Genomic DNA, 13,231 nt, shown 5'->3' with positions numbered 1-13,231 from the left:
GCCATGGTTGAGCACACAGGTTACAATGTGCAAGGACCTGGCTTTGAGCCCCCAGTCCCTACCTGAGTCCCTTTTGCTGAGGGTAAAGGGCTTGAACATAGGTTCTTGCACATTGTACCATGTACACTCAGTCACGTGTGCCACCACCTTCCCCTCGTAGTTTCTCTTTATACCTAAGCAGAATAACTCTTGCACCTTCATTGTGTTGAGCTGTGAAGGCGAGGTGTCCAAATATTAATCAGCTCTGCTAGTCACACACAACCGTCACAAAGCCACAAGGGGCCAACTGTTCTGAAAAGTTTGAATTCAAGAGATTTCTTGGCCTCAGATCTTTCCCTTACTGCTTTTATCTGATATCCTGACCTCTTTAATCCAGGTACATTGCAGTATCATGAAGTGTGATAATTCCTGTAGAAAACAGGACAGTGTGGGAGACAGAGATGGAGAGACACTACAATGCCTGTGACCATCCCTGTGCCTAGAACAGGCCCAGTCTGTATGAGTGTGTTTGCTGCCAGCCCACAGATCATATGTCCATCTCACTGTGTGTGTTGTGTGTGTGTGTGTGTGTGTGTGTGTCCCATAAGGGACCAGATCTGGCTACAGGGAACCCAGGTGTTAACAGGCACATAGCTGGGGACATTTAATCTCCTTAGGAGACTGGGGTTCCTGAGAGGCTCCTGACTACTCCAGAGTCATCTTGATAATAAGGAAGTTCAGCATCTGCCCCAGGAATATGCCCTCATGGGTGGACCCTGGCTGCACCCCATACCTCCAGGGGCTGTGGAGTGTCTGTAGTCATCACTGTGTGTGTGTGGCATGCGGTGGAGTGTAAACTGTCATCAGCACATATAGCCATTGTGAGGGGGGGAAGATCTCTGAGGAGAAGCCCAGGTCAGAGGGCACAGGAAGTGACATCGCCTCCCTTTGCTAGACCAACTGACTTGGAACCCTGGTCACTGGGCAACCACATTCTGTCTACAGACCCTTGCCCAGTTCACTTAGCTCTCAGAGCTGAGAGAAAGATGCTCTCTACCATGAGACACCCTGCTGAGGATGGCCTGAAGAATGGCCTCCGAGGAGGCAGAAGGACTCGGTTCAGAGTCTGGCTGAGGGATCAGTGTAGAAGCCTCTGCTGTTGCTGCTGCAAGGCTCCTAGGGAAACACAGGTACCAGAGTGGTGTCCATATTTAGCCACAACTCAGATGATGGCAGGACAGACATTTCCCCTATGAGTGTATGTGTGTGTGTGTGTGTGTGAGAGAGAGAGAGAGAGAGAGAGAGAGAGAGAGAGAGAGAGGGAGAGGGAGAGGGAGAGGGAAAAGGAGAGGGAGAGGGAGAGGGAGAGGGAGAGGGAGAGGGAGAGGGAGAGGGAGAGGGAGAGGGAGAGGGAGAGGGAGAGAGAAAGAGATAGTTTGTGTGTGTGTGTGTGTCCTTCCCGGAGAAGGAGGGAGGGTCTGGTCATACAACAGGTCAAGGCAGGCAGGCAGTATTTATTGGGAGGGCTGGGTGGCTCCTACTTCCCGAGGTCCATGTTCACCTTGGAAGAGTCTGTCCCCCTTCCTGGATGCAGGTCTGAGCAGACAGTGCTGGGCTGAGGTAGAGCAGTGTCCAGGCCAGTGTGCAGGGCTGGAAGGCTATGACACTCTGGTCTCTGTTTCTGCAGAGATCTCAGTCCGGGTACTTGGAGGAGGTCTCCAGTGTGCACTGTGACTCCCTGTCTGAGGAAGAGTGGCCTCAGGGGACAGAATCCTGGGAGCAACTGAGATCCAGGAGGAGGCTGCTGTCCCTGGACACGTCCTCAGAAGGCTCCGTGGATGACCAGGGGGAACCTCCTGCCCAGACAGCAGAGAATGTCCTCCCCCAGGGCTGCGTGCAGTTGGTAGTGGGGAGCAGCCCTCTGTATAGTGACATCCTGCTCCATGAGCCCCCAAGGGACCTGTGTGTTCTGGACACACAGCCTGCAGGTGAGAGGGGGTTGGGCTGTGTGAGCTCTGAGGGAAGTGGGGAGCAGGGGGGCACTGGGCCCCACAGGGAGGAGCCCCAGAAGCTGGTATCACATCAGGAGAGAGACTGACCTCAGCCCTCCTGGGGGACAGCAGCAGGAATGGAGCTCCCTGGATGGGTGTGACTCTTGGTGCCCCGAGAGCTGATGGGGTGACTTCTCTTTCTCAGGTCCCTGGGATGGTGAGGAGGTGCCAACAGCCCCCTGTTGCCAGGAGGCCCAAGAGCCAGTGTCCTCTGCAGGTGTGGAGCCCTCAGCAGCACTGGAGCCAGGACCCTCAGCCCGGACAGCAAGGACCCCAGAGGCACAGCTAGCAGAGGCACTTCTTGCTCAGAGCCAGAGGTTCAGAGCTGCACTCCCAGATCCAGCTGTGGAGAAGGCCCTGCGCCCTTCTCTCACCCCTCAGCTGGCCCTCCCCTCCCTGAGGGAGTCCTGCATGGCTTTCTTGGTCTACTGCCTGTTGATGTGCCCTATACTCTTCAGATATATTGCTCTGCTTTTACTCAATTGAAATAAAATGTGTGTTTGTTCTGAGCTTGTTCACTCACTCCATGGTCCTCAGTGCACCCACAGTTCTCTGCAGCCCTTGCTCTGTTGAGTCACACAGAGTTTTTTAGACCCCACAGGAAATCCGGGACTCAGAGCATCCACCCCAGTCCATCTGCCCACCCTGCAGCTCCTCCTTAGCTTCTGTCCAGCTGCAGGGCCACCACCACAGCCCACCTGCATGCCCAACCATCCTCCATGGCCCAGTCCCTACCCTGCTACTCAACAGCTGGACCCTGAACATCTGGAGGGTGTGTGGGCCTCCTGGCAACATCTGGAGGGTGTGTGGAAGGTGAACTGGCAGAGCAGCCAGTGCATAAATGTAAAGGAAAGAAGTTTTGATGAGAGCAATTAAGTTGTCTTTAATCAAATGGTCACAAGATTTTCTTAAATTAAGAAGTATGGTAGTCAGGCGGTAGCACAGAGGGTTAAGCGCAGGTGGCACAAAGCTCAGGGACTGCCTTAAGGATCTTGGTTGGAGCCCCTGGCTCGCCCACCTGCAGGGGAACCTCTTCATAGGTGGTGAAGCAGATCTGCAGGTATCTATCTTTCTCTCACCCTCTCTCTTCCCCTCCTCTCTCCATTTCCTTCTGTCCTATCCAACAACAATGATATCAATAACAATAATCAATACAACAATAAAAACAAGTGCACTAAAAGGGAATAAATGAACTTTTTTAAAAGTATATATAAAAACATAACTAAACTACTCTAACCTAAATAATTTTCAAGTATCCTGGATGCTGTATTAGTCTATAAAACCTGAGGGTTTTGTGTGCTAATATAGAAAAGAAATAAGGAAATAGCTCTTGGGGTGGTAATGCTCCTGGTTAAGCACACACATTACAGTGTGCAAGGGCCCAGGTTCTAGCCCCTGGTCTCTACCCGCTTGAGTTAAGCTTTAGGAGTAGTGAAGCAGAGGCACAGGTATCTCCCCCTCTCTCTTTTAATTGACTAATTCTCTGGTAGAGAAGAAAGAAATTGAGGAGGGAGGGGGAGATAGGGAGAGAGACAGAGACAAAACTACAGCTCTGCCTGACCACTCCTGAAGTCTCCCCCCTGCAGGTGGGAACCAGGAGCGTGAGCCTGTGTCCTTGTGCACTGTACTCTTCCTCTACCCTCTCAGTTTCTCTGGACTATCAATCAATCAATCAATAAACAAATAGATAAGTTGAAAGTATTATTTGATTGCATATGATATGGAAACACTCATGAAAACATCTAATCAACAAAATTTAAGGTCAGATAGATATTTCCCCTCATCGGGACACGGTCCTGCCATGATTGGAGCCCAGGTTTCAGTCCTGTTCATTATATGGGAGTGGCTGAAAGGGGAAGTTTCAAAATGGGTGGCATGAGGCTAATACTTTTCTTTCTTTCTCTCTCTGCCTGTCTCTCTCTCTCACACACACACACACTCGATCCAGCTTTATCACCCTCTTTCCAGAGGCACAGAATATAATTGGGGCAGCCATGTTGGTATGAGACCCAGCAATAACTATGATAACCTAAACAGAGCAATTAATGTAACAGTTGGCCAGATGAGTAAGAGTGTGCATGGGGGAGGCCCTAGCTCAATAAACAACTACAACAGGGAGTTGGGCTGTAGTGTAACAGGTTAAGAGCACATGGTGCAAAGCACTAGGACAGGTGTAAGAATCCTGGTTTACGCCCCCCTCCACCCCCGCCCAATCACCATCCGCAGGGTGGTCACTTCACAGTAGGTGAAGAAGGTCAACAGGTGTCTATCCTTCTCTCCTCCTCTCTGTCTTCCCCTCCCCTCTCTATTTCTCTCTGTCCTATCCAACAACAACATCAATAAAAACAACAATAGTAAAAACAAACCATAAAATTCATTAACAATAACCATAACAATGTTAAACAACAAGGGCAACAAAGGGAAAAAACAATCCTCCTCGAGCAGTGGATTCGTGGTGCAGGCACCGAGCCCCAGTAATAACCCTGGAGGCAACAAAACAAAACAAAACAAACCTACAGTAGCAAAAAACAAATACACATATATGCATATATTTTGCAAAATATGCAGAGATAAAAATCTCTGAAACAGACTTTCTGTATTCATGAATTGTTAGCCTGAGCAGTGTTAAAATGGGAATTCTCAAATTCTTAGTGGGATGAAATGTATTTTGTAACTGTAGTTCAGTTTTCTCTCCAAGAGGGTTGGATCATTGCACTCTAAGAAAAAAGTATGATAATGATTTTCCATAGGAAGCGCATGATCACTTCTGAATTTTTTTTTGTCAAATTGATAGATATTAAATGATGTTTCATTATAGTGTTTTGTTTTTTTTTTGCCTCCAGAGCTAATGCTTGTGCTTGGTGCTACTGTTCCTTTTGGCCATCTTTTCCCATTGTTGGACAGGACAGAGACAAGTTGAGAGAGGAGGGGAAGAAGAGAGGGGGAGAGAAAGGTAGACAGATGGAGAGACCTGCTTCACCAGTTGTGAAGTGACCCCCATACAGGTGGGGAAACAGGGGCTCAAACTGGTATCCTTGTGTTGATCCTTGTGCTTTGCACTATGTGTGCTTAACCTGATGTGCCACTGCCCAGCCCCCTCATTGTAGTCTTAATTTAGATTTATTTTACTGAGTTGAACATTGCATCATATCTTTGAGATCCATGGTGCATTGTTCCTCTGAGTTGTCTCTTCATGTCTTTTGCCAATTTTCCCTTTGGATTTATTACTCATTTATTTATTTCTTTTTAGTGCTAAATAATATTAAATTGCTAGTTGTAGCATAGTTTGCTTATTCACTCACTTAGTGATGGACATCTTAGCTCTTTCCAAACTATGGAAATTATGACTAGGATTGCTATAATCATTAGCTTGCATATTTATGTGTAGATAGAGGGTTTTCATTTGTTTAAATACCAAGGAATAAGATTGTATAAAAATATTTATTTCTTTCTCTTTCTTCTTTCTTTCTTTCTCCCTTTCTTTTCTTCTTTCTTTCTTTCTTTCGATCTTTCTTGTTTTATCTTTTCCATCTCTGGGGTTTCACGACTCTGACATTTTTTTTTCCACATAGAAAGAGAGATAGGGGAGTCAAGCGGTAGCACAGGGGGTAAGAGCACGTGGCACTAAACACAAGGATCAGCATAAGGATCCTGGTTCAAGCACTAGGCTCCCCACCTGCAGGGGAGTCGCTTCACAAGCAGTGAAGCAGGTCTGCAGGTGTCTATATTTCTCTCCCCCTCTGTCTTCCCCTCCCATCTACATTTCTCTGTTCTATCCAACACTGACAACAAGAACAATAATAACTACTATAATAAAAAAAAGAGGAAAAGAAAAGAAAATTTAAAAAGAAAGAGAGAGAGACAGGGGCCAGGTGGTGACGCCTGTCATTGAGCGCACAGGTTACAATGTGCAAGGACCTGGCTTTGAGCCCCCAGTCCCTACCTGCAGAGGGAAAGCTTTGCAAGTGGTAAGGCAGTGTTGCAGGTGTCTCTCTGTCTCTCTCCCTGTTTATCACCCTCTTCTCTTTTGATTTCTGGCTGTCTCTATCCAATAACTAAATAAAGATTGTAAAAAAATTTTAAATAAAACAGAGAGATAGAAGGAGAGAAGGAGAGACACCATACTAGCAAAGCTTCCCCTAGTATGGTGGGTGTCAGACATGAACCTGAGTTCCATGCATAGCAAAGTAGGTCCCTTCCTTTCCATGTGAGTTATTCTACTGGAGCAATATAAAGTCTTTTTTTCCCCCTTTTAGGGGAATTAACAGTTTACAGTTAACCGTAAAATACAATAGTTTGTTCATGTGTAATGTTTCTCAGTTTCCCACATAACAACTGAGACCCCTCTAGTTCCTCGTCTGCCATCATGTTCCTGTACCTGAACCTTTCCCTCCACCCCAGAGTCTTTTACTTTGGTGCAGTAGACCAACTCCAGTCCAAGCTATGCTTAGTGTTTTCCCATCTGATTTGGTTTTTCAGCTTCTATCTATGAGTGAGATCATTCCATATTCATCCTTTTTTTCCTGACTTATCTCAATTACCGTGATATCGCCAAGCTACATCCAAGATGGGGTAAAGAAGGTGAATTCACCATTTTCACTAACTGAGTAGTATTCCATTGTGTATGTATACCACAACTTACTCAGCCACTTATCTGTTGTGGGACACCTGGGTGGCTTCCAGGTATTGACTTTAAAAATTGTGCTGTTCTGAACATAGGAATACAAAGATCTTTTTTGGATGGGAATGTATGGTTCCTTAGGCTATATCCGCAGGAGAGGAATTGCTGGATCATAAGGTAGGTCCACTTCTAACCTTCTGAAAGTTCTCCAGACTGCTTTCCACAGGGGTAGGACCAATTGACATTCCCACCAGCAGTGCAGGAGGGCTCCTTTGTCCCCACTACCTCTCCAGCATGTGTTGCTGCTGCCTTTTTTGATATATGGCATTCTCACAGAAGACTGTCTCTAATAATCAATGACTTGGAGCGTTGTTTCATATGTTCGTTGGCCTTTTGTATCGCTTCTGTGGAAAATGTTCTGTTCATACCCTCTCCACAGTTTTGGATGGGGTTGTTTGTTTCCTTGTTGCTGAGTTTGGTGAGCTCTTTGTCTATTTTGGTTATTAGCTCCTTGCCATTCTGTGGGAAGTGTCTTTGTTTGAGTGGTGGTGTCTATTGTTGTGCACAAGTTTTTTCTTTTTAAACTTTAAAACAATAGTCTTTATTTGTTTATTACTTAGAGACAGCCATAAATTGGGAGGGGAGAGGGTTATAGGGAAAGAGAAAGAGACACCTGCAGCACTGCTTCACCACTCATCAAGATTTCCCCCTACAGTTTACATATGGGGCCTGTCCGGATCCGCAGTTATGTTATGCCCTGAAGTTCAAGTCCCGATCTCACCCAAAGAAGACTAGAATTACATGCAGTAGCAAGAGCTTTATAAGGAAACTTAAGCGTAGGCCGTTGATAACCTTCCAAGCAAGGAGAGAATCTGCGACCCCGATAATTTTTCATCCCACCTTTTTATAGTTATCACAGGGTGGGTACAGGTGGAAATATTTTTGCAGAACAAGGAACAGTTGGTTTTGGGTTAGTGGCTGTTCTCAATATTCGGGGCTTTTCTTTAACCTCACATTCCCCCCATGTCTTTTTTTTAACTTCTATGTCCCAATCTTGGGCCAATCTCTGTTTCTGACTACTTTCTTGGTATCAATTGGGCATGAGGAGCAGTAGTAACAGGAACGAAGATTAGAGTCACGAGCAGAGCAACTGGAGCTTGAGCAGGTGTGTGGGGACAGACTGGAGTGGCCATCTGTCTTGAACTCTTCTGTCTCTGCTGCACGGATGTGGGAGTGGTGGATCCACTGGCCGATACCATCCACCTTCAGGGTCCTGGGGATGGCTAAGATGACGGTATAAGGTCGTTTCCACCAGGTCTCAAGTGTCTCTTTTTGGTGGCGTCTTACCAATACTGAGTCTTTGGGCTGGAAGAGATGAGGGTTTGGAGGGGGTGCAGCTTCATATGTTGCCTCAGTCTTGGCCACACACGCTTTTGGACCTGAGCTATTGTCTGTAAAGAGGCAAGCAGATTCTGATCGTTAATATCACGAGCAAGTCGATCTCAAGGCTAGTATTATGGGAAGGGGATGACCAAACATGATCTCAAATGCGGTCAGCTTTGCAGTATAGGAGGCATTCCTTACTCTAGAAAGGGCAAAGGGAAGGAAAGTTACCCACTCTACACCAGTCTCCATAGTTAAATTTTGTTAAGGTCTCCTCTAGAGTTCTATTCATCCTTTCTACCTGTCCTGAGCTTTGGGGCCTATAGGCGCTATGTAATTTTCATTTTTCCCCAAGGACACCTATCAAGTTCTGGGTTACCTGGGAAGCTCAGGATGGACCCATCTGAGCTTAATTGAATGGGCATAGCAAAGCTGGGAAAAATCTCTTCAAGTAGTTTCTTTGCCACTGTCTGGGGCGTCTCTCTCTCAGTCAGGAATGCTTCAGTCCATCCTGAAAAGGTATCTACAGACACTTAACACACATCTATACCCACATTTTCCCGGTCTTACCTCAGTGAAGTCTGTCTCCCAGTAGGCACCTGGTCTGGCTCTTTTCTCACACACCCCAGGTGTTCTAGGTTGGCGGCCAGCACCTATAAGTCTGCAGGCTTTGCATTTTGCAACTATTTCCTTAATCAGTTGGCTCTTGGTGTGGAGTATCAGGCTGGATTCTTCCAAAAGTTCAGCCATTTTTCTTCATGCCAGGTGGGTGGTTCTGTGTATATGCTGCAGCAGGTGTTTGGCCACGGCTTGGGGCAAGATGAGTTTACCATCAGCTGTTACCCACCAGTTACCGCGCTTGTCAGCGAGAGGTAAATTTTTGATCTGGAAATCATCATCTGATGTATATTCTGTCTTATCAGGTAGGGTGGGATTTCCAGGGTCCAGCAGACAAAGAGCCAATTCATCAGTTCTTTCTACTGCTACTTGTCTGGTTGTGGTATCTGCTAGGCGGTTGCCCCGTGCCACAGGACTTTCTCCTTTTTGGTGTCCAGGGCAGTGTATTATGGCCACCTCATCTGGCATCCAGATAGCCTCTAACAGGTATAATATTTCTTGTTGGTTTTTTTATTTCTTTATTGGGGAATTAATGTTTTACATTCAACAGTAAATACAATAGTTTGTACATGCATAACATTCCCCAGTTTCCCATATAACAATACAACCCCCACTAGGTCCTCTGTCATCCTTCTTGGACCTGTATTCTCCCAAGCATCCCATCCCCACCCCAGAGCCGTTTACTTTGGTGCACTACGCCAATTGCAGTTCAGGTTCTACTTGTGCTTTGTTTTGTTTTTTTTCCGATCCTGTTTGTCAACTTCTGCCTGAGAGTGAGATCATCCCATATTCATCCTTCTGTTTCTCACTTATTTCACTCAACATGATTTTTTCAAGGTCCATCCAAGATCGGCTGAAAACGGTGAAGTCACCATTTTTTACAGCTGAGTAGTATTCCATTGTGTATATAGACCACAACTTGTTCAGCCACTCATCTGTTGTTGGACACCTGGGTTGCTTCCAGGTTTTGGCTATTACAAACAGTGCTGCCAAGAACATATGTGTACACAGATCTTTTTGGATGGATATGGTGGGTTCCTTAGGATACGTCCCCAGGAGAGGAATTGCAGGGTCATAGGGTAGGTCCACTTCTAGCCTTCTGAGAGTTCTCCAGACTGTTCTCCACAGAGGTTGGACCAATTGACATTCCCACCAGCAGTGTAGGAGGGTTCCTTTGACCCCACACCCTCTCCAGCATTTGCTGCTGTTACCTTTTCTGATGTATGACATTCTCACAAGCGTGAAGCGGTATCTCGTTGTTGTCTTTATTTGCATTTCTCTGACAATCAGAGACTTGGAGCATTTTTTCATGTGTTTCTCGACCTTTTGGATCTCTTCCATGGTGACTGTTCTGTCTATGTCCTCCCCCCATTTTTGGATGGGGTTATTTGTTGTCTTGTGGTTGAGTTTGGCAAGCTCTTTATATATGTTGGTTATTAAACTCTTGTCTGATGTATGGCATGTAAAGATCTTCTCCCTTTCTGTGAGGGGTCTCTTGGTTTGGGTAGTGGTTTCTTTTGCTGTGAAGAAACTTTTTAATTTGATGTAGTCCCATAGGTTTATACTTGCCTTAGTCTTCTTTGTAATTGGATTCATTTCATTGTCTTGTTGGTTTTTGATAGCTTTACCTTCAGCTGTTAGCTGTCCCCTTTCTCGATATATAGCCCCATGGATGTGGGGAGTGGCAAAGGCATAGAGGCTATTGGTGTAGATGTTAAGTCTTTTCCCTGTTCCTAGGTTGAGGGCTTTTGTGAGGGCAATTAATTAAGCTTTATGGGCCAATGTCCCAGTGGGCAGGGTGGCTTCCCACACAGCCTCCATTCAGTAGTTACCGCAGCCCCAGCATACCTTACCCCATCTCTGATGAAGCTGCTCCCATCAGCATACCAGTTCACTTCAGTTCCTTTGAAAGGCTGGTCTTTCAGGACTTCCCAGAGGCTGGATGTGCAGCTCAGAATCTCAGAGCAGTCATGTAAGGGAGCGTCTACTTCGGGGTCAGGGAGCAAGGTCGCTGGGTTCAAGGAAGCTTTACAGTCAAATTTTAGGTAAGGATAGGAACTGGCATGGAGTTGGTGGTCACAACTACTGGTCCTTGGGGTTGGAAAGTAATGGTTGCTCCCCTCTTAGAAAGGAGGTCTCTCCCAAGAAGGGGGTAGGGGCATTTGGGAATAAGCATTAAAAAATGAGATACCTGTCCCTTCCCCAAGTACACAGTCCTCCGGGTGGTCCAAGAATATTGCTTCATGCCAGACGGTCCTCGTACCCAGGTCTTTTGTGTGGATAGTTTTCCCATGGATTGGGTTAACATTGAATGTTGTGTCCTCGTATCTACTAGAAAGCTAATAGTTTTCCCCTCTATTTTTAAAGTTACCCTGGGTTTGGGGAGGAGACCCGAATCCCATCGTCCCTAGTCACTGAGCTCACCCAATTCTAGGATTTTTGGCTTATTGGCCCCAGTGTCTTTTTCTCTCCCCTTTCTTCTCAGACACTCTCTGGCCCAGTGACCCATCTTCCTGCAATATGCACACTGATCTTCAAGGAGCCTCTTTTGAACCTCCCCATATGGACCTCTGCTCTTTTCAAATCTTTCGGGAGGATGAGCCTCTCAGCCTTTGCACCAAGGGCGTTCTGCGGTAGCTGCCAACAATACCTTAGTGAGGTTGCAAGTCTGTCCCTCATTAGCTGCTGTCACTGTCCATAATTGGCGTTCTTCAGGGGTCTCTCGGTTGTTAAAGACTTTCTTTCTCCGCTACTGCCAGTAGTTCATGTAAAGTTTTATCTGCTAATCTATCTATTTACTGGAGACTTTTCTGGATATCAGGGGAAGCCTGGTCTACAAAGGCCATAATTACTGCTGACTTATTCTTTAGAGCTTCTAGATCTAAGGGAGTGAACATTTGATACGCCTCCATAATTCTTCCTAAGAAAGCAGCTGGGGATTCTGTCGTTTCCTGTTGCACACTACTAACCTTAGCCAAACTAGTGGGTTGGCATGCTGCCGCCCGGAGACCACCCATTAGAGTCTGGTGATAGACCTGGAGCTTGTCCCTACCTTCAGGTGAGGTACAATCCCAGGTGGGTCTTATCAGAGGAAAACCGGCATCTATCAGGGCTGGGTTTAAGGTGGGGTTCCCGTCTGCCCCAGGCACCAGTTTTCAGGTTTCCAAGAGGATCCTTTCTCTTTCTTCTGTGGTAAAAAGAATCTGTAAAAGCTGCTAGCAGTGGCCCCAAGTTGGCTGATGTGTAAAAATAACAGAATCTAACAGGTCAATGAGTGCTGCTGGTTTTTCTGAAAACTTGGGGTTCTGCATTTTCCAATGATAAAGGTCACTATTGGAAAATGGCCAATATTGCATCAATTGTTCACCATTCTTATCGGGGGTCCTAGGGCTCAGAGGGGCAGGGCTACCAAATCGGGATTTCTCTGGGCTGTATGGGCTCTCATACGAGGAGGGCCCCCTAAATCTTGGCCTGCTGCCGGGGGTTCCTGTGGAACTGGGGGAGGTTGAGGTTGGTAGGGAGGAGGGTACTCTAGGAGGTCTTCTTCTGGACCACCTTGGAGAATAGGGTAGGAGGGGGAAGTGAAAGTGGACACAGAGGGAGCAGTAGGTTGATGATAAGAATCCTTTAAAGCAAGAATGGTGGGTCACGAACCCTGTGGAGGAAGAAAAGGTTTTACCCAAGGGGGGGTTCTCTACCAGATCCTGACAAGTGAGGGTATAAGAAATCTGGTCTGGATGTCCTGGGTGTCCTAAGATGAGGTCTTTGGTGGCATAGATAGTAGGCAGGTCCCAGGTTCTTTTGGGGGCCTATTGGTAGAGAAGGTTGGCCACTCATTTTGACAATAAGTAATCATTCGGTCCTGTCTTACCTCTAGACCCAAATCATGAGCTCTATGTTTAAATTTTCTATAATGATTCAGGACCATAGTCAGAGGAGTCGAAGTAGCTTGACTCCTGACTTTAGACTTAAAGACAAAACTAATAATGAATACAGAGACAACACACACCAAGAAAATACACAGACAACTCACACAAAGAAAATAAAGAGAAATCATACTCAAAGAAAACTCCAGCAGCCCAGCCACCAACAGTCTGAACTAACAGATGGGAGGATGGCCTCTCGCCTTTTCCCTAAAGATGGGAGGACAAACTCTCATCACCGCTTCCCTACAGTTGTGAGGACAGCCATTCGCCACTGCGTGGGAGTGACCCACTCTCCCTTAAAAATTTGCAAGGGGGATCCAATCTCCTACAACAGGATCTGGGACGTCTCCCAGGATCATGGACCTGGAGGTGCCCAGCGTGTCCACTTTCAACTACAAGGGTCTATCGCTACAGATACCTGAAGTTTTACCAGTCCTAAAGACTCAGTGAGGCTGACGTTCATTTAGTGCGATGGGGATCCCGGAAGAGCCCTGATATGTTATGCCCAGAAGTTTGAGTCTCAATCTCACGCAAAGAATACCAGAATATCATGCAAGAGCCTTTATTCGGAAGCTTAAGCATAGGCGACTGACACTCTTCCAAGCAAGGGGAGAGTCTGCGACCCGATCATTTTTCATCCCACCCTTTTATTG

General features: G+C 46.5%; 1 protein-coding gene across 1 annotated transcript; it reads left to right on the top strand.

The window, feature by feature from the left end:
- The first annotated feature begins 1,037 nt into the window (after positions 1–1,037).
- Positions 1,038–2,516, top strand: LOC132533533 (uncharacterized). The gene is made up of 3 exons (XM_060175721.1): positions 1,038–1,169; positions 1,667–1,967; positions 2,176–2,516. Exons 1-3 carry the CDS (start codon positions 1,038–1,040, stop codon positions 2,514–2,516), a joined length of 774 nt encoding a protein of 257 aa, XP_060031704.1.
- Positions 2,517–13,231: the final 10,715 nt, after the last annotated feature.

The sequence above is a fragment of the Erinaceus europaeus genome, chromosome 16, assembly GCF_950295315.1.
Source record: "Erinaceus europaeus chromosome 16, mEriEur2.1, whole genome shotgun sequence".
Lineage (NCBI taxonomy): Eukaryota > Metazoa > Chordata > Mammalia > Eulipotyphla > Erinaceidae > Erinaceus > Erinaceus europaeus.
The sequence above is the reverse complement of the archived record's forward strand: the minus strand, read 5'-3'. Positions and strand labels throughout refer to the sequence as shown.

Excerpts from the sequence above, each read along its gene's own strand:
- LOC132533533 (XM_060175721.1), top strand. The coding sequence starts at position 1,038 with ATGAGACACCCTGCTGAGGATGGCCTGAAGAATGGCCTCCGAGGAGGC. Across the intron at positions 1,170-1,666 it reads AGGCTCCTAGGGAAACACAG|AGATCTCAGTCCGGGTACTT; the intron begins GTACCAGAGTGG and ends CTGTTTCTGCAG. Across the intron at positions 1,968-2,175 it reads TCTGGACACACAGCCTGCAG|GTCCCTGGGATGGTGAGGAG; the intron begins GTGAGAGGGGGT and ends TCTCTTTCTCAG.